The 20,510-nt window shown below is 43.5% G+C and overlaps 1 protein-coding gene across 5 annotated transcripts in view; it reads right to left on the minus strand.

Moving 5' to 3' along the window:
* MTMR1 (myotubularin related protein 1) overlaps positions 1–19,954 on the minus strand; it is a 60,174-nt gene extending 40,220 nt beyond the window's left edge. The window contains exons 1-4 of one of the 5 annotated variants that reach the window (XM_043458718.1): positions 19,516–19,907; positions 13,686–13,791; positions 2,844–2,867; positions 2,194–2,220 (exon numbers count right to left, since the gene is read on the minus strand). In XM_043458718.1, coding sequence (XP_043314653.1) covers positions 2,194–2,220; positions 2,844–2,867; positions 13,686–13,791; positions 19,516–19,673 — 315 coding nt within the window. In that variant the 5' untranslated portion in view covers positions 19,674–19,907. Of the gene's footprint in view, positions 1–635; positions 687–2,193; positions 2,221–2,843; positions 2,868–13,685; positions 13,792–19,515 lie in introns of all 5 variants that reach the window. The other 4 variants (XM_043458721.1, XM_043458717.1, XM_043458719.1 and 1 more) reach the window with 4 other exon arrangements.
* Between the last annotated feature and the right edge of the window lie 556 nt (positions 19,955–20,510).

Below are 20,510 nucleotides of genomic sequence, written 5' to 3' on the forward strand. Positions count from 1 at the left end.
GGTCACCAAAGGAGGGTGGGCTGGGCTAAGGGATAGCTGAGCACTGGGAGTTTGCCATGCTTCCCTGGAGCGGCTCCTCTAGAGGTTTCATATACTCAGTTTCTACATAAGCTTTGGGGAAAGCTCTGCTGCATTAAATCTCTCCAGAGTCCAGAGGTACTGAGCAAAGAGTAAGTACTGAAGAAACCTCGATGAATGATTTTTTTTTCTTCTACAAAATACATGGGCTCATTCCATAAACACCTACAGCATGCCAGGTGCTGTGCTGGGTACAGACCCTGCAAATGTGAATAAAGCAAAGTCTGTACCCTTGAGGAGCACCCTGAGTGTGTGCATCTGCCCCTCTAAGTGTTCGTGAAGGTGCTTCAGAATCGTGTTGTGACTGAGGCTCATTATTCCCATCAGTAAATCTACTTGGGAAAACTGAGAGGCAGAGATGAACAAATTTCTGGTTGACAAAATGTTGGATAAACCAATTTTTGCAAATAATGTCATAATGGAATCTACCAAACTTGGACAGGAGAGTGCTACTGTAGTGGAAAAAGCATTTGCTGGTTGCCTAGAAATCTAGTATGAAATGGCTTCTAAATGCACGGTCTGTAACTACAAACAGATGAACATGTACAACTTGCCACCTGATCAGCTTCAGCTTCAGAAGGGTAGCCATTGTGTTCTTCCTGAATCTCCTGCACAGCACCAGGTGCATGGACAAGAAAAGGCAAAGGGGGGAAAAAGAAACACGTGCAAACAGACAGGTGAAAGGACAGAAGTTCTTTCTTAAAGAGACAGTAAGCATGTAACACACCTTTCATGGTTTTGCAAATCCCAACATTTTCCCCCTTGGAGTTAAGGAAAGAACGTGGGGGCCATCTATAGCATCCTCAGCCTAAAATGGAGTACCTACTCTATGTTTGTGTTGGGGTGTAAAATGAAAAGCAAACAAACATCATGGGTTACACAGAATGTACTGTCTTCTTAAAATCAAGCAATACTGCAGCGTACAGCAAAGAATCAAAATCACAGATGCATAACATGCTCATAGAAAAGAAAACGGACCACAGAGACCGGGCAGCGACCAAAATCCAGACAAAATCCAAAGGCGGTTCATAGACATGTGTTTTTAAAAGGAACTATTATGTTGCCCAGAGGTCAATGCCACTGGAATTAACAACATTTCCACACATGCACATGTGCATATCACATGTTGGGGTCATACATATGCAGATACATACAAATGCTCTGTTACTTATTGCTTATTGCTAATTAAATACTGTGATTTATGACTCAAAATCATATTAAATCTTTCTAATTACAGTATCAATGTGCTTCAAAGAAATAGCTAAAATATCACATATCTTTATCTAAATTTTCCAATCCCTTTACATGTATTACTATTCTTAATTTCTTTTTAGAATGAGTTTTTGAAACCCTAAAAACTTGGACTTTTAGTTTAGCCTGTGGTATAATGAGCACGAATAGTGAAGATGACAAACTTATAACCCCTTTTAAAAGTTATATCAAGTCTCTGAGGCTGAAAATATTAAAATTTAGCATCAATATATTTTTCCTTCAAGAAACTTTGATCCCAAGGACTATATTTCTTTAAAAGGCAATCAGTGAATAAGTAGCAAAGCTTTATAAAAGAATTTACTCTTCCCCGCCTTTCATTTTTGTCAGTAAAATAAAATAACTACTTAAAATATTTTTATACTTTATCATCAGGTTGACCTTAGTACATAGTCGGTACTGCTACCCTTCAGAGCAGGACAAATTGTTAAACACAGCCAGTTTTTTTAAATTTCCATTTTTTTAATACAAAGAAAATGGAATCATTCTTTGATAAAAAATTTTAAAAACAAAAGAATGAATGACCAAACAACAACAACAACAACAACAAAAAAAAACCCCACATAGCATTTCAAAGTCCATGCAAGTGTAAAGCCAAACACTAATAGGTAACAATGTGAATCAATGAAAGAAAATGATTCCCATGAGCAAAAGAAAACATGGTGAAAACAAAATTAAACAAAGATAAACCAACTAGAATCCAAGAATTTGATTTAACCTGCTTATTTTTAAAAGTTTAAAACCGAAGTCACTAAATGATTCTGTCAAAATCCACATTGTTTTCATTTAATGGAACAAGGTTAATTTTCAACATCTGATACTCAGGTTTAAATGCATGCACATTACCAATCTTTGTCTTGCTTTATGAATATTCTGAAATAAAGGGAAGGAAAATCATGAGGAAAATATAAACTATAATCCACTAGCTATAACAGCTATGTCTGTATTTTAAGAAATACTAAATGGGGCTGATTTTGCTAAATTCATCTTCAAGATTAGCACTTCTGCTTTTGGGATTCAGCATGCAAACATGCAATCTTACTTGATCTTGTAATCAAGACTTGAAATCTTAGATTGCCTACTCAGGATGGACAACTGACCACTTTGTTGTTTTTCTTGTTAATAAATACTCTAGCATGAATTATGTGATGAACAAGGTTAAATGAACAGGACTCTGTAGGCCTAGACTTATCAACCCCATGCCATGAATACCCACTTGGTCAGAATTCCTGTAACACAACAAAAGTCAGTATTGCACACTGGAAACAATTTTAGCATCCTGCCCTCACACACATTGGCTTTTTCGCATATGAAAACATCATAACAAATAAAGCATTTCTAGTGAACACTGAAAGCTATGACACAGCAGAGCAAATTGATCTGAGTGAATAATAAAACCAGTGAGAAGGCAAAGAATACTAAATAGACTAAGTGTCTGATAAAGCACAGAGACACACAAGGCGGAGGCCCATGTGCTGAAAACCAAATATCCTTACCCTTATATCAGGCCTCCTGAAAACCTGTCAGTTAAAACACAGAACATCATCATCATGGACACATCACTATTGACCTGTGAAAGATGCTGTTAAGTTCGCCAGCCCATGCTCTAAGAAACATCATAATACTCCAAATAAAACGCAGCAGGTCAATCCTAACATGTTTGCCCTCTAAGTTTCATTCAATATCCAATCAATCCTAACACATTTGTCCTGTAATTTGCAGGCAAGTCTATGATTTGGAGAAACTTATCGCCCTTAGCCTAAGACAAACTACATTATTTTAAACACAAACCCCTTCTGTCAAGGGCTATTACAAGACAGTGTGAACAGGCTGTGTTTGAAAAGTTCATTTGTGTGTCTGTTTGGAATACTGAACACATTTTCCCCATAGAAACAACGATATAAAAAGGTGGTTCTGCTCCCAAACCAGCCCACAGAAGCAAAACAAAACTGAACTAAGAAACCACAAAAGCGTCCACAGCTGGTGCGGAGCACAGCTCAGCCACGGTGTTAATGGGATCACAAAGCCTAGTTAAGCACAATCTTAATCTGGTTTCTATAGGAATTCTATTTCCAATTTGCACTTGGGACTCCAGAATTAAACCCCCTGATGTGGCCGCCCCAGAGGGAGAAGTTACCTCCCTCACGTTAGCCCAGCCCCGACTGCTGCACATGGAGCATTTGGGAAACGGCCCAGAGAACCAATGGAACTTCTGAAAAGCGAACAGTCTGAGGAAGGCTTGAATCATCTGTTCCCCACTCTCGACTCTGAAATCCGATGATCATTACATATGATAGAATGCTGGAGGTTCTACGGAAAACATCATTTAAATAAAAAATCACTGGAGGTTCTTATTAGCTTCATAGGTTTTACTCAGGATAGATAAGAGGATCACGTGAATATGAGGACACACTTCAAAAAACATCGTTGTATCGCTATTAAGAGAAAATACTCTTTGAAGTAAAAAAAGTGTCTGAACCAAGGCATGCTATAGCTCAAAGGGAATTAAAGCCCAGAAGTTCCTAAATATAGACTGTTTAGGCTAAGAAGCTTAAATCTGCCCCTTTTTTGAGGAGGTGGTGGTGATGAAAATGTTTATCTTAATTGTGGTGATAGTGCCACAAGGGGGCACCTATCAACAACTCATCAATCTGTATACTTTAAATATGTGACATTTATCATTTGTTAATTACAACAGAAGAGTTAGTACAAAATACATAATATACATGTTTATGTTAATTTTGAAAAAACTCAAAATGGGACATCCATGGTAATGAAAAGTCAAAATAGAAAGGCTCCCCTCCCCAGCTTCATTTGTCAGTGATAACCACATTTAATGAGAATATTTTAAATTATGCCTCCATAACCATAAATATGGTTACATCACTACTTTTTTTTCACTTAGTTAATATTTATTCATCTATTTCAGAGGCATAACTAAAATTGCGTTAAATTCCAGCAGTACATTTCACACATACATACACAGCATACCATGAAAATGATGTTATTACTTACACTTAAAGTTTTAGTATTTATAATTAGAAACAACAGAAGAGTTCAGTGATGAGGCACAAATGTCTAAAAGATTGAGGTATTATTTATTTCAATGAGATATAGGGATAGGGAGTATCATGACTTACGAGATATAGTGAGCATTGTGACTAGCACATTCCTAGAACATATATGAATTTTTTATAAAAATCATTATATAACGTGAAAATCCATAAAAGGTAATAGTTTCATGTGTGTGTGTGTGTGTGTGTGTGTGTGTGTGTGTGTGTGTGTAAGTTAAGTTCCAAATTTGCTTTGCTATATAAATCATAAAAATTTCCTTTAAGGTAAGAACATTTTTTAGGTAGAGAGTTGGCATGCAACTTAAGATCTATATACATTTGTATATTATTCAACTATAACATAAATTATATTACCAGAATTTTTAAATGATGACAAAAACTGAACATAAATTATAAAATCGTGGAAGAGTTTGGAAAGTTTCATTGTATAATGTGTGAATGATACCACTACTTCTTGACTTGTCAGTTTCAAACAGTAGCTAGTGACCTAGCTAGATGACGGAACATGCTTTCTCACACTACTCCCTCCCTCTTCCCAATCTGCTGATTGAAATTGTAATTTCTAGTCCTTTTATTGTCCTTCTGCAGCAGCTGCATCATTAAAAAAAAACTCATGAAATGAGTTTTCGGTGACAGCCATTCTTCTAGGAACCTTGTATGTACTAACTCATTTTATTCTTGGAACAACCTTGTGAGATAAAAACTATCATGGGCCCATTTTCTGATGAGAAACCCATGGCACAGTTAAGTAATCTGGCCAAGTTCAAGGTGTAGAGCAAGTACTTATACCCAGATAGTCTGCTGCACCACCTCAGTGTGGTGCCACTGTAATTAATGCACAGGAACTAAAGCCATCCAATGTACCTCCACTCCCTCTTAACTCTCTCGAGGGTGGGTAAAGAAAGCAACAGTATGACCTCTTCCCTCACTTCTCCTTGCTCCCTTCAGACCTCCACTCCAGCATGTTTATTTTCACATTTGCTCTGAAACTGCAATTAATTTTGTAATGTTTTGTCTATAAAGAGATAACAACAATTGACAACTAAAAAAGAGCACTACAAGCAGCATCCCTGGGCCTTACATGTGAACATGATTCTGATCAAAGGTAGAGAGCAGAGGTTTGAAGCAGGAGGCCTGCAGTCTCTCTCTGCATGCCCGCACCCAGCCTCAGGTTCTACACGTACAAAAGGAGAGGAATCTACGAATGGCTGTGAAGTCCTGACCAGTCCCCAAACCCTAGCGGCCACTTAGGCTTCCTTGGAAGAGTTCGGAAAACTCGGTGTGGGGGTGGGGGGCAGCAATCAGCACAGTGGTTAAAGCACAACTCAGGAGTCAAATCCTGCAATCAGCGCTGATGGCCCTCAAGACCTCAGGCAGCTGCACAGGCTGTATCACTTTTTTACATCATTTATCCTATAAGGAACTGGTAAACCTGTTTACCTGAGTTCTGTCAGTTGTTATAGCAAATGAACGAACTCAGGGAGGGAGCTGTGGGCACCCCCCAATTTGTAGCCAAGCCAAGCAGAAGTTCCAGGTAACCTGGGAACCCACTACCTGAAACTGGACAACTGAAGTGAGAAGTTTTGTGGGCTGAGCCCTTAACCTGTGGGGTCTGCACTAACTCCGGTGAGTATCACAACCAAATTGAATTGTAGAACACTCATCTGGTGTGGGAGAATTTGCCAGTGTGGGAACAAACCCACACATCTGGTGTCACAAGTGTTCTAAGCGGGTGGGGATTCCGACCTAAGCTGACTGGTGTCAGTGCCATGCTCTTCATCTCTACACGGCCCCACCTAAACCTGTTCCCTTTCTGAGTTGGCTGACCAAGGGCCTCAAGGCTTCATGCCCAGAATGCCCTGTTCTGCCTGTCTGGCTCCTCCCACCACACCTTGTGTCCTTGTCTGTTGCAACACTCACCACAGTTCAACTTGTACTGTATTTTTTTGAGTCTCTTTCCTCTATTATGAATTCCATGCAGCCCAGCCCCTGTGCACATTAGGTACTCACATCACATTTTTGGAAGTGGACCTGTGTTCAGCAATTATAATACACTCCTGTTGCACTCATTTTTACATATCATATACATTTTCATAGAGTAATAGCATACCATAAATGAGCACTACATGCATTTCACACATATGCTGCCCTTTTTAATACATTAAACCTCCGCTATAATATCCACTTTACAGATGAGAACACTTGAGGCTCAGCAAGATAAAGTAACTTGTTGAGCAGCTAGTCAGGTACAGAGTGGGACTCAAGGCAAAGTGCCCCGACTCCAAATTTTATGACCTTTCTGATAAACCATATGATCCTAAGTCAAATAGCAGTTTTTTAATAAATGTGTTATCTTTGAGCCTATGCCTCTAAGAGTTTCTTTCCACAAAAAGACTGTAATAGTGGAGTAAAAACATTCTAACATCTTTATTTGCATAACTATATGCTTCATTTAAATAATACTTCTGATATATCATGAATTGTTGGAAATATTAATCAAAATTTATTCTACATGCAATATAGAGTCATTCAGCAGTCTAAAAAATCTTGATCTTTTAAAAATTTAATTTCTAACTTTGAGATAACTGTTGATTCATAAGCATTTGTAAGATTAAGAGAGATTCCATGTACCATGTCACCAAATTTTAGTTGTATATTATAAAACTACAGAACAATACCAGAACCAGGGCCCTGACACTGACACAGCCAAGATGCAGAACAATTTCCTCATCACCTAACGTTGCTCTTTTATGGCCACATCCACTTCCCTCCCAGCCCTTTCCCTTCTCAGGCCCCGGCAACCACTAATCTGTTCTCCATTTCTATAATTTTGTCATTTGAAGACTGTTACACAAATGAAGGGCTTCCCTGAAATCTCGGATGGTAAAGAATCCACCTGCAATGCAGGAGAGCCAGGTTTGATCCCTGAGTCGGGAAGATCCCCTGGAGAAGGGAATGGAAACCCAATCCAGTATTCTTGCCTGGAGAATTCTATGAACAAAGGAGCCTGGCGGGCTACAGTCCATGGGGTCGCAGAGTTGGACATGACTGAGCGGCTCACACACTTTCACTACACAAATGAAATTATACAGCATGTGACCTTTTGGGAGTGGCATTTTTACTCTGTGTAATCCCCTCAAGATTCATTCAATTTTTTTCTCTGCCCTCTCTATTCTGCTGTTGAAACAATCCACTGAGGGTTTAGTGTTTTTCTTTCTTTTTTGTGTGTTTTTTGGGGGGTTGTTTTTTCATTATTGTATTTTTCAGTTTTAAATTTTCCATTTGGTTCTTATCTCATATTCCTTGCTGAAACTCCTATTTTTTGTCTCTCACTTTCTATGTTTTTATTGTTTCAAACATATCCGTAATTGTTTATTGAAGCAATTTTATGATGGCTTCTTTAAAATCTTTTTCACAGAATTCTAAAATCTGTCATCTCGGTTTTGGCATCTACTGATTCTCTTCATTCAGTTTGAGATCTTTCTGGCTCTTGGTATTATGAGTGATTTTCAATGGAAACCTGGCCATTTTGAGCATCATAAGAGTGTGGGTCTTACCTAACCCTTCTGTTATAGCTGTTTCTCTGCCACTGCTCAAGCAGGAGGTGGGTGCGGAGCAGTGCCTCATTACAGGTGGGTTGGGGTACAAGTTCAGTTTCCCCTCTCGGGCCCCACTGACATCAAAGGCCAGGGGTCTCCTAGTTATTTCTGGGTGGGGGTGAGAGTTCCAGGGTCCAGTTAGGCTTCCGCTGATACTTGCCCTGCTGGGAGTTGCAGGAGCACACGTGACTGATAGCACCGATACCACAGTGGGGGTGTGGCTTCCCAGCTGCTGGGTGGTGCTAAAAGTCCTGACTGTCCACCAGGCCTCCCAACACCACAGCTGCCATGCTTGGTGTGCCTCGTTGCAGCCTGGTGAGGGTGGAACCTAGGCTCCCCACTTGGCCTTGCTGGTGGGTGTGGGGCTGCAGCTTTTTCTATGGTGTTTGGCTGGAGCACAGTGGTTAGTGTCTAAAAGTTTTCTTTCTACTCAGCTGTCCCCTTCCTGTCCTTCGGAAAGAGAGACTAGGCTTTTGTTGTCTGCACCCATTGGCATTTCTGGGTTGCTGGCTTCTTCAGCAACAAGTCTGAGACACATGTGGTTAAAAAAAGAAAACAGGGACATTACCACCCCATTGTTCCCTGGGTCCTGAGGTCCCTAACCAGTCTGCCTCCTTCTTTCTACCTTTCAGGGCGCTCTTTTGTTTATCTTATAGATCATGTCCAGGGTATTTATTTATACTGAGAGTGCAAAATAAGAAAAAGTACATCTGCTCCATCTTTCCAGAAGCAGAAGCCCAAACCTTGATATTTTTAAGAAATAATTCTACCCACAAATAATCCCTAGAGATAGGACAGTACTCTGCCATTACAGTGATTACAAACTGGAGGCCTGTTGCTCAAACAGGCAGGAGCATGTTTGTTTTTATAATTAAATTGTTTCTAAGGGGACACACTGCAGTCTCCAGTTCTCCACAGCTCTCTCCCATGTCTGTTTAGCTTGTTAGCTCTCCCCTGTAGACATCTGTGTTTGCAAACTCTGATTTAATAAACAGATCATGAGGCCAAGCTATCAAAAGTGGATTATGCCCATGGATTAAAAATGATCATGCTCAAACTTCGCTCTTTCTAGACTTGTACTCAATTTAAGAAGTATTAACTAAGACCAAGCTCAAGCATAATGAAGCCTTCTCTACACACTGCATCCCACTTCCCTCCAAAGCCCTTCTGGAAATTTTTGTTTAGGATCCAGAATTTAGTCACTGTACTAACTTACTAAATGATTAAATTTAGTACAAGACCCTCTCCATTTTCTCCTTTTTCTTCAGAATATTTAAAGAAGAGATCTAGCTACTGTGTGTGTGGTGATGAGAGTAGCAGAAACAGGAGGGACAGAGGGGTGATGATGATGGTGGTGTTCGTGATGGTGATGTTGGAGCCAGAGGAAAGAGAATGGTCACATTAAAACTATGGTGTCCTAATTTCCTGAAGGCTGGCCAGAATCAAATCCTTTTGGACAAAACACAATTGAAGAATGTTCTAGAAAGAAAGGAATTTAGAGACTTTAAATCTAATCAACTCTTATCCTTACACAAAAGGAAAGTGATACTCAGAGGTTATACAAGGTTACAAAGCTAACCAGTACAGTCTGTATGGCTCCACCATGTTCCCTCTTCTTGACCTAGTTCTGCTTTGCAAACAATGGAAGCTCATCAACTTTGTCACTTCTGCTAACAGTTCCTAAAAATGTTTCATTACAATTTATGACTGTATTTTTTTCATCTAATCTTTGGAACATTACATTCAGATCTTGTTCTTAAATGTTTTGACAAATTCAAGGGAGAGATTTGTACTCTTTCTTAGCCTGTTAAAAATGGAAGCAACTGAGTTAGTAGTAGGGTGGGCAAAGAACACATTTTATTACATTTCTTCTAGTAGCCTTAATTATCAGGTAAATCTTCAAGATGACTTGGTATTAAGGCATACATTTATTAATTTAGTTAATCTGTAATTCACATAATAGCTTTCTACTCTTTCAACAGGGACAATGTTCTCCAAACTTCTGGCATCTTATATACCACCTGTGCAAGTCTGGCTTGCTATACCTGCATGTCACCTGTAATACTAATATTAGTATTTATATTGACTTTAAATCCACTCTTTTTTCATATTTTGCCTGGCTTTAAGCAATAATATCCATCTATTAAATCACAAGTCTGATGTGCCAGTTTTTCTACTGCACATTAAAATAATTATATAACTGTTAAAATATGTTCATGGGCATACCATCTTAACTCTTTTCATGTGACGCCAGTGTTATTCTTGGGTGATCTGATCACCTTGGGTGATCTGACCCTAAGCTGTCAATTTATGATATGGGAAAATAATAAAGCAACTGTACTTTAAAATCTAACATGAGTGATAATTATTCAGGTTTGTAGGAATATACCAGAAATGTATGGTATCATCATCAATTTCAACAGATACAAACCTAGGGAAGCCAAACTTTTCACAATTTATTGTACACAAGAAATACATAAGATCCACTCTTCCCCACCCTCAGAGATTCTGATTCACTGAGTGGGATGCAGATCATGGAAACTGCATTTCTGCAGGCATCCCAGGGAACACCCAAGGGCCACATTTTAAAAAAAAGTGAACAGGAAGGCAGGACAAAATTCTTAAAATCACTCTAGCGTTTCAATAGGATAACTTGGTTCAAATCCCAAGTCTAACTGCATGATACTAGTGTTATTTCTTAGTCATATACTAGTGTTATTTCTTAGTCATGTCTGACTCTTTGCACTGGGCTCCTCTGTCCAGGGGATTTTCCAGGCAAGAATACTGGAGTAGGGTGCCATTTCCTTCTCCAGGGGATATTCCAGACCCAGGGATTAAACCCAGTCTCCTGCACTGAAGGCAGATTCTTTACCATCTGAGCCACCATGGAACTGAGTCACTTAATCTTTCTAAGCCTTGCTTTCCTCACCTGTTAAGCGATGATTATAATAAATGCCATCTCACTGGGTTGTCTTAAGAATTAAATGGATAATATATCAAAAAAGTAAGACAAAACCAGAGCCCTACACAGGCTAGAAGGCTTACGAGGGTGAGGATGCTGAACTACTCTCAGCAGCTACAACTGAGAACACAATCAGCATTCCAAATCAAGATGCAAGGGGCCTGCTCCAGAAAAACATCTGCTCCCATTTCACTACCGACATTGAGTCTAACCTATAATAAACTAACCCCCAAATTGAGTGCCTGTTTCAAATAAGATATTTGCACAATACATAATCTCAAGTATTATTGACTGATGACTGCATGCTAAATCCTCAAGGAATTGTATCTAGGCCTTCAGGGCCAATGCCAGGCACAGCTCCCGTGCCAGAGGTGTCCCAAAGGCCTGTTTGGGATACCCTGATTTTAAGAACTACTTTATATACAGCATGTAAAATTATCTGTGGTTTAGAAACATTTTATGCTTTTATTATTTAAAAGAACTCTCTTCTTAAAGAAAACACAACTCTTGAATTATTAATTTAACACCAAATTTGCAGACTTGGCTACAGGACTAATCTAACAAAGACAGTGATTAAAAAAAAAATGGTCTCACAATGCTGCTGCTGCTAAGTCTCTTCAGTCATATCTGACTCTGTGCGACCCCATAGATGGCAGCCCACCAGGCTCCTCTGTCCCTGGGATTCTCCAGGCAAGAATACTGGAGTGGGTTACTATTTTCTTCTCCAATGCATGCATGCATGCTAAGTCACTTCAGTCATGTTTGACTCAGTGCGACCCTATGGACAGCAGCCCACCAGGCTCCTCTGTCCACGGGATTCTCTAGGCAAGAATACTGGAGTGGGTTGCCATTTCCTTCTCCAGCTCTCACAATAATTCATCTAAAATTTTAGCTATGATCTGATGTAGGTACTTAAAATTCAATTTTCAAAACATGGAAAAGCATTCTTTTTCTCTGTATACCATCTGTTAAACCATTCCAACATGAGCTAATTCTGCTATACAAAATTCATAAATAGACTAAAATTAAAAAAAAAAAAACTTTAGTTGCTTCATGTTAAAGTATAGATTCAGTCTTATCTATTCATGTAGAGGTTAGATAGTTATCACATGGTCACCATTCTTTTCTAGAACCCACATAGCACTAACAACTATTCAACAATAAATGAAAACATTACAGGTAACTCATAACTGTCTGTAAAGAAAAATCAGTCCACGGTCCGAGAGCCATTCTCTGCTTATCTGGGTCCTGGAGCCTCTCCCTCAGTGGGGCAGTGTCTCAGCTATGGTGGGGGCAGGAGGGCACCTGGGACCGGTGGGTCAGCAGCTGGCCAGTGCCCAGCCACTCAGGCATAGGTGACGCAGCAAACACTTCTCCCACCTGGAAACAGCATATCTGCCCACCAGCTCTTGTGGAACAGGAGCCCCAGCTGCTCCTACGTGGGCAAACACAAAAACCAGACAGCAGGGAAACCTATCCAGAACTATACTGCCACTCTTTTGGCTGGGCATATTATCCAATCTCTATTCAGCCACAGCCATGCCTTCCTCTGGGAGGCGTAATAGATAGTATCCAGTGGCTTGGATGAAGCAAGTTCAACACCATAGCCAAATCTCAATTACACACCCCCTGGAGTCAGTTTCTGCACTTGTTACAGGGCAAGCTGAAGAGGAAGTGAGGTGAGAGCCCTTCAACAAGGACAGCTATTAAGAATGACTTAAGATCGTTATCACAGCTCTTGAACTCCTTGTAAGATTTGATGCCTGGCAAGGGCCATGATTTTGAGAGCTGTTGACCCAGGGTACTAAAATGTAATTCGTCCATACTTGTGAAAATCCATTCTCTCTTACCAGTGGGCAAAAATGACTATAATAAACTGAAACCTCAATTCAAGCAAACTCTACCACTGAAATTAAACATGGTTTCACTGAATGTACCTGTTAATAGTTTCTTGACATTAAAACAAAGTTAGTCTTTAGCCTTAATAAAGATGGAGCACGCAAGCATTTTATTTGTTAATTGATTCAACAAAATTTTATTGAGCACCTGTTATGTTCCAGGATCGTGCTGGGGGAGCAGTGGTGAGAAAAAGAGCCCCAGTTTCTGCTGACAAGGAGCTTATCACTCTTAACTTTAGAATAAGCAGGGAATCCAACTTTTAAAATAAACAAGAAGAGATTTCTCAATTCAATAAGGACTAAAAAATGAGGCTGCCCATACAATATTCTTGAGATTTTACAAGTTTTTTTTTGCATTCCAGTATCACATATTAATGCTGAAAACCCACAGGTAGTACATAAATACAGAAACAAACTGTGAAGTTAGAGAAATCCTATCAGATGTTTTCTGAAATTCAGAATACTAATAAAGAATATTATAGGCATTTATTATAATCAAATCTAAAAATATAATACATAATAAAATACATAATAAGATAATAAAATGGAACTGGATTTTCAAAAGAATGATCATAATCAAAAGTCAACTTTTCCTCTTGGTTATAAAACTATGATCACATATACCTGATCCTGGTAAAAATGTCTCTTCTAAAGTTCAGATTTAACAACAGAGGACATTTCACCCTTGTTCCCAAGCAAATGGCCAGTGAGCATCAGGGAGCCAAAGTCTTATCTGAATTAAATTTGCAAAGCTTCTTGGCTACTCGGTATATTGAAAATGAATTAAGGACTCAATTCTGCTTACCTTGTAATCTCTGGATACATTTTCTGATGTCACTGAACCTGAAATCTGACTAGAAATTGTAGCAGCTATAAGCTGTTTACACCATTCAACATGTGATCCTGTAGGACTAAAAGAAATAGTGCAATTAAAATATTTTAAGACATAGGCTCTGAGTGAGAAAAATGAGCACAGACTAGGGATATATGTACACTTCCTTTTTAGAAAACAAACTTCAATTAGGCTATTTGCTTACCTTTACATTTACTATAAGAACTGAAATACTGACTGACAACCAAGAAGTAAGAATAGGTTCCAGGGTGATTTGAAATAAACCAACTAATTTATTTTAAGGTTAAGATTCTAGACCTCAGACAGCTAAGCATGTTATTTTCTAGCCTTTAATGAAATATTACTCAGTTACAACTATACAGAGTGAATATTCTCAGTGTAAGTAGAAAATTAATTCTAAAGTGAAATATTTATCTTACAGCATATGCTCTTCAAAAATGCAATCAATTTCATGTTGGTAGCTTTAAATCTATAAAATGATGTAATTTCAAGTGAATCAAAGTGACTCTTAATGGAGCAAAGCTGATTGTAGGATTTTAAAAAGAACAGACTAGAGAAGTTATGTCCTATGTGTAGTAATAATGCAACCTTACATTTCTGTAAGTGCTTTGATAACTTACAAAAGGCTCTACCAGTCCATTATTATATCAGAGCCTGACAACCACAAGTGATAAGAAGGCAGAGCAGGGACTAAACGACAGGTTTCTGAGATGAGAAAATTGAGGTGCAGAAGTGACAAGGCCCATCAGAAAGTGGTAGGCCTGCCTCCAGCTCCACTGGGGCTGTCCTTCCACGATGCAGCACCACCAGTAATGACCAACTCATGGAGCCAGAGGGCAAAAACCCAGGCCAGTGCCACGGATGCTCACCACTGCCTTATACGAGAATACAACAATGCAGAGAAAATGGCATCTCCTACTTGCGTGCTGCTCTCAAGTGTTCAACACATTTCTGCACATGGCCTCACCCAAGCCTCATAGTGACCTGCCTTACAGAGGAGAAAACTAAGGCTCTAGTGTTTGACCAAGGTCCCGTGGTTGGTAAGTGGTCAGGCTCTTCTCACCTGACTTAAAGGACCATGTCAGCAATCTAGGCACAGAGGGAATTAAAAATGGCCCCCAGAAGGCAGTCTCCTTTCTCAACTCACGAAAGCACTGAAGAAATCAAGTTAAAGGGCATAAGATACTTATGAGAGTTTACCTCGCAGGTAGCTTTCACTGTGAATAATGTTTCAGACCCTTTGAAAATCTCATCACTAATGAAATCCACACTCGTGTACTGGAAGGACAGAAAAACTTGGAATCCCTAGGCAGTGTGTAAAATAACCTAAATAGTAAAATAAAGACACTTGACATGCTCTACCAGTGATCTAAATTACATTCTCTGACCAAGACAGCCCAGTGGTTGTCTGTGGGGCTGGAAATATAAGTCAGAATATTCACTGAATGGGCAGACATTCCTATCATACTCTAGGAGCCTATTTACCACAATTAATAACTTAAGAGGAAGGAGGAGGGGAAAGGGAGAGAGATTGGTTTCCTTTTAAAGGCTAAGTCACCTTTATTGCCTGGTCCTATCACACTTCTCTTGGCATGCTGCACTTTTTTCCGTCAGCACCCACCCCTGATAGCAAATCTAACAGTAGGAACCTGCCTGTTCACCCACCACGGGGGTGGGAGGGCTGTTGTTACCCTCTGCCAAGCATCCTCTCCCCTTCCTTCTGATAAGGATGCCTCTGAGAACTGTAGGAAATTGTCCCTCCCCATTTCATCAGCAGGAGGAGGAAGGGAACATCCTCCTTCCCACCCCCACTTGGAGGGGAGTAACCCAGGTCGCCAGGCCAATCCCAAGCTTTCCCATTGGATCAGAGGTGTTCCCAGCCCCAGTGCTGCTGGAGGCCATTCCCACCCCACCACCTTGGGGAACCCATAGAGATAAAGAGTAACACAAGAAAAAAAAAACAAAAAAACAAAACAGAGATGGGGAGCCCCAACCACAGTGCTTGCAACTCTGGCTGTAAACATGCCCGTGGCCACCTTTCCCCCTGTCTGCAGCAGTGATGGAGCCAAGGCATTTCCTTCCCGGCTGGAGCTAGAATGATTTGTGGTTTTTGTACCTGCAACCAGAAGCATCCTGGCTAACAGAGTTATGAACAGTGTGGTATGGTGGACAAGTAGACAGGAAGCCTGGATCCGGGTCCTGTTTCTGTCACCAGCTTGAGCAAGCCACATCCTCTTGCAGGCCCACAGCTTTGTCAGCATTTAGAGAAGTACAGTATTCAGAAGAGAGAGGAGGGCCCACAGTCCACAGCTGAGCCACACCTGCAGAGCCAGGGTCTACTCTGGGTACGAGGACAGGACTGAGAGGCCACGTTTCCTCTCCTGTCTCTGCTCTTTGCTCAGCGCAATCTCCCTGCACACTCCTGGTGACAACAGCCACCTGCAGCCTGGGGGTCCCCAGCTTTGTTTCTCCAGCCTGGATGCTCTCAATCCAGAGGCCCAGGATCCCATGGGACAGCTTCACTAGTCAGTCCCAGAAACCCTGCCGGCTCCATGTGTCTAAACCAGCCTCAGTCACCCAGCCTGCAACCTGTTCCTCCACCCTCATGTTTCCTAAGTCAGGGAAAAGCAGAACCTCACCCAGGGACCTCAGACTCCAAAGCTGACATTTACCTTGGGGCCCATACACCTTTTTGCTCTCACATCTGAATGCTCAAGTCTTGTCACTCTGACCTGCTAAGTATCATGAGAAGGCATCTTGCCCACTCCTATTCCAACTCCCTTTTCCAGACAGACACCCATCATTTGTCTGGGTTCCCCTGCCTCATGAATTTAAGCTCCACCTCTAAGCCAGTGACTCCCAAATTCAGGTCTCCAACCAAGACACCACCCCTGAACTCCAGGCCTAAACAAACCAACTGCCTCTTTGACATCTGCTCTGGGACATCCAACTGACATCTCATTGCTGTTCTATCCAGAGTGAGTGCCTGCTAACTTCCTAACCCTGTTCCACTTAGAGGCTTCTCCATCTCGGCCACACTGTCTTCCACAAGCTGAAGACACTGGAACCGTTCTCAATTCTCCCCCTTTCCTAGCCAACTGCAAACCTGCAGCAAACCCTGCTGGCTCTACCCTGCAGATGTCCTTCAGATGATATCTTAAGCCTGACCGCTTCTCCCTTCCTCCAGCCTGCGGCTCCACTCGCGGCCACCATCCTCTCTCATTCTGACTGCAACAGCCTCCCACCTGCTAGACTCTCTGATTCAACTCCTTCCCCTTCCGGTCTGTCATCCGCACAGCAGCCATGGAGAGCTTACTGAAATCTACACCAGGTGTCGTCCCTCCTCTGCTTCACGCCACCCACTCCACCGTCTGTGGCCCCTGTGATCTGACTTTGTCCTCTGCTGCGTCCCCCCAGCGCCCTCTGTGCTGGTGACACGGCTCTCCAAGTTGACCCTTGAACACAGGCCTCAGCCGAGAGTGCTGTCGCCCGGCTACACGCATGACTAGACCCCTCTTCAGGGGTGCTACTGAAATGCCACTTCTCTCCGAAAGGCTTTCCCTGACCACCCTACACAACACTCCCAGCACTGCCCAGAGTGCACACCCCAGCCACTTCCTATCCCTCCCGGATGATTCTTGTCCCCCCGCACCTATCACCATCTAACACGGAACACATGTGACTTGGTCTTTGGTTTCTCTCTCCCACTAAAGATGACCCACGAGGGCAGGGATTTGTCTGTGTGTGCTCCTAGCTGTATCCTCAGGCCTAGCACAGTGCCAGACACAGAGCAGGCTCTCGTATTCACAGCATAAATGACTGAGAGAGGAGCATTTCCAGAACCTACTTAACCTAATTCATTGAGACCACCCTGCCTCCAGTCCCTTCACAACACTACTGCATGGCACTTGTTCTCAAATGCAGAGGCCATCCTGTAGCTTCCCTGATGGAACTCCTCTTGTGACCCCCGTAACTAAGGTGACCATATAATTCCTTTTTCCAAACCAGGACACCAGTGTGAGTTGCAGAAGGACACTACTGATAATCTCACTGGCCCAACCAGTACCCTGTACCATCTGGGGCCAAAGAGATCACACAGTCCACCCTACTTGTAGCTAGGGTGGTTATTAAAAAATGCAGAATTTCAGGCTCTACCCAGGAGGTGGCGGATCAGATTTAGGGTGGGACCTAAGAGTCTGCATTTGAATCAAGCACTAGAGGTGATTCTGACTCGGACTCTACAGAGCTGTTGGAGAAGCACGACCTGGAAGACAAAGGCATGTCTCCTTGGAAGGCACACAGGCCCCACCAGGATCCAGCCCCTGCCTTCCCACAGGCCTTAACTACCCGTTCCCCACATCCAGCATCCAGCCAGGACGACACACGTCCCACTCCAGTGGCCAAACAATGCACCCTGTCTGTCTCTACCACTAAAAACGAAGTGAATACCCCACCTCTGGGTACCATAGTGCAGTAGATCACAACTGAAGTGGTAGAGCCTTTTTGAAAAATTCTAACACCTAGGCCTCACCCAAACCTCCTGAATGAGAAGCCTCAGAAGCGGGGTCTGGCCACCTGGAGGTCTTAAATAGCTTCTCGGATGATTCCCATGCACCCGGCATCCAGCGCAATTCCAAGCACACCTCCATCCTGGCACTTACCACATTTGGTTTCAATGGCTGTTTTATTTGTATTCTCCACTAGATGTTAAGCCAGAGTGCAAAAGCTGTCTGCCATTATTCTCTGATTCTCCAAGCACTCATACATCATAGAATATCTACAGATAGTGCAACCCTGACCATTCCGCACACTATCTTAGCTGTGATTAGTTTTCAGAGAAGCTGACCACTTGGGTAATGACTTTATTAAAATGTATTGTAATTACACAAAAGGAGTGTTTCTTGTTGTTCCTATGCCTTTGGAAACTCCCAAAAGTTTAGCTCACTGGAGTGACTAAGGCAGGAACCAACATCTAAAACTGTCCTAGGGCCTTTAGGACCGGGATGCCCAACTGCACCCTATTGTCAGCGAAATGCCCAAGATGAGGGAAAGCTACATACTCCAGGAGAGGGGATCACTCAACTCTTGTCCTCAGAGGGTCAGGGTGGCCCTCCCACTTAGATCTGGTCGGTTTATGCTTCTAACTGCTTGATCTTAGTTCTCTGGCTGCCTAAGAAGCAGTGGGCTTACGCGTTTGTGAGAACAATGAACTGGTCCCTTCAAAGTGTGAGGAACTGAAAGTAAACGCTGATGTGTTCTTGCATCAGGAGCAGTTTGGAAGTTTTCCATCGAAATGAGGGTATCTTTGCCTCCATCTGTGCCAGCTCCGACACCCGCGGGGTTCCGCCCCCCAGTACCCCCTCCCAATCCCCACATCAAAGCCCCCAAGCAGCAGCGGCGGGATTTGGATCTTGAGATCACTCGAGGCAAGGTCATGCGAAAAAAGGGGCACCGTGATGAAACTGCCTCCCAACGATTTGTGGCCGGGGTACCGGCCGCCGAGGCGGCTCCCAGGTGCAGTAGGAGGCGGCCTGGGATGCGGTTTGACAGCTGCGAAGCCCCTCGGGGTGCGGGGAAGCTCCGGCGAGCGGCAACAACGAACCAGGTGCGGGACCAGCGACCAGCCAGGGGTTCGCGGGGCTCCGGAGGGGACGGGGAGGGGAGACGGGAGGCGGACGCCCCGGCTCGGCCTCAGGCCGGCGCGCGGGGAAGGGACGGCCGGGCCTCGCTCGGGGCCCTCGGGGGTCGGGGCGCGGGGTCGGGGCGGCCGGGCCCCGCTTACCTGTCCAGAGTCTCCACGCTTGGCTGCCGGGAGCCGACGGCGGGGCCCCCCGCGACCCGAGGGGGCCTCCTGCCGCCCGCCGGTCCCGGGCCCAGGCCCCCGCCGCTCTCGCAGCCAGCCGCCGCCGCCGCCGCCGCCGCTGCCGCCGGCCTGTCCATGGCGCGTCGAGTCCGCCGCCGCGGGGAAGCCGCAATCAGGAGGGGAGCGGCGCCCCGGAAGGTCCGGCCGCTCGCCTCCGGCGGCCCCGATCTGCCGCCCGCCCGGCTCAGACGGCCGCCGCCATTAGCTGTCACCTGGCGCCCCGCGTTACCCACAAGGCCGCGCGCGTGGGGGTGGGGGGCGGGGAGGGCGGTGCGCGACCCGGAGCCGGGTCCCCAGCCCGCTCCCCTCAGCCCCGCCGGAGCCCCACCTGGGCCACTGGCCCGCCAGCCGGCGGGGTGAGGCCCGGGCGACCTGGACACGTCCCAAGCCACTTGGGGTCGAGATCGACCCACGACTTAGGCAGAACGTGCTTTGCTCGGGAAACTCCTAGATGGGCTATAGCGATGCAGGGTTAAAGAAGAATAAAAAGTTTAGAGCAATTCAAGTATTCAGTACGATTTGTTTTCCATCCGTTTTCCTTCCTTAGAAAAGTTTTGCGGTGGGAGAAGCCCCAATGCCCGTGGGCCTCCCTGGCCTTGACATCTCCAACCCCCGAGCAATGCCATACATTCTAGCAACCTCCCCTCACTCCGTTCTTAGCCGCCCTCCCACGCCCCCACAAAGCCACCTCCCCGCCATCTGTAGGGTAACCAAGTGTTCTGATGCCGCCCTTGGAACATCCGCCCTCAGTTTATATTATCAGCAACGTGTAACTTCTGTCGGCTAAATCACTGCTTGTGGAAATCAAGTCCATGCCTTTATCTGATGATAAAGGCATTTAGGATATTTGATTCCGGCTTTATATTTATTTTCCTGACCATTCTATTAGGGTTTGCATACCAACGGGCTCACCA

The sequence above is a fragment of the Cervus canadensis genome, chromosome X, assembly GCF_019320065.1.
Source record: "Cervus canadensis isolate Bull #8, Minnesota chromosome X, ASM1932006v1, whole genome shotgun sequence".
NCBI lineage: Eukaryota > Metazoa > Chordata > Mammalia > Artiodactyla > Cervidae > Cervus > Cervus canadensis.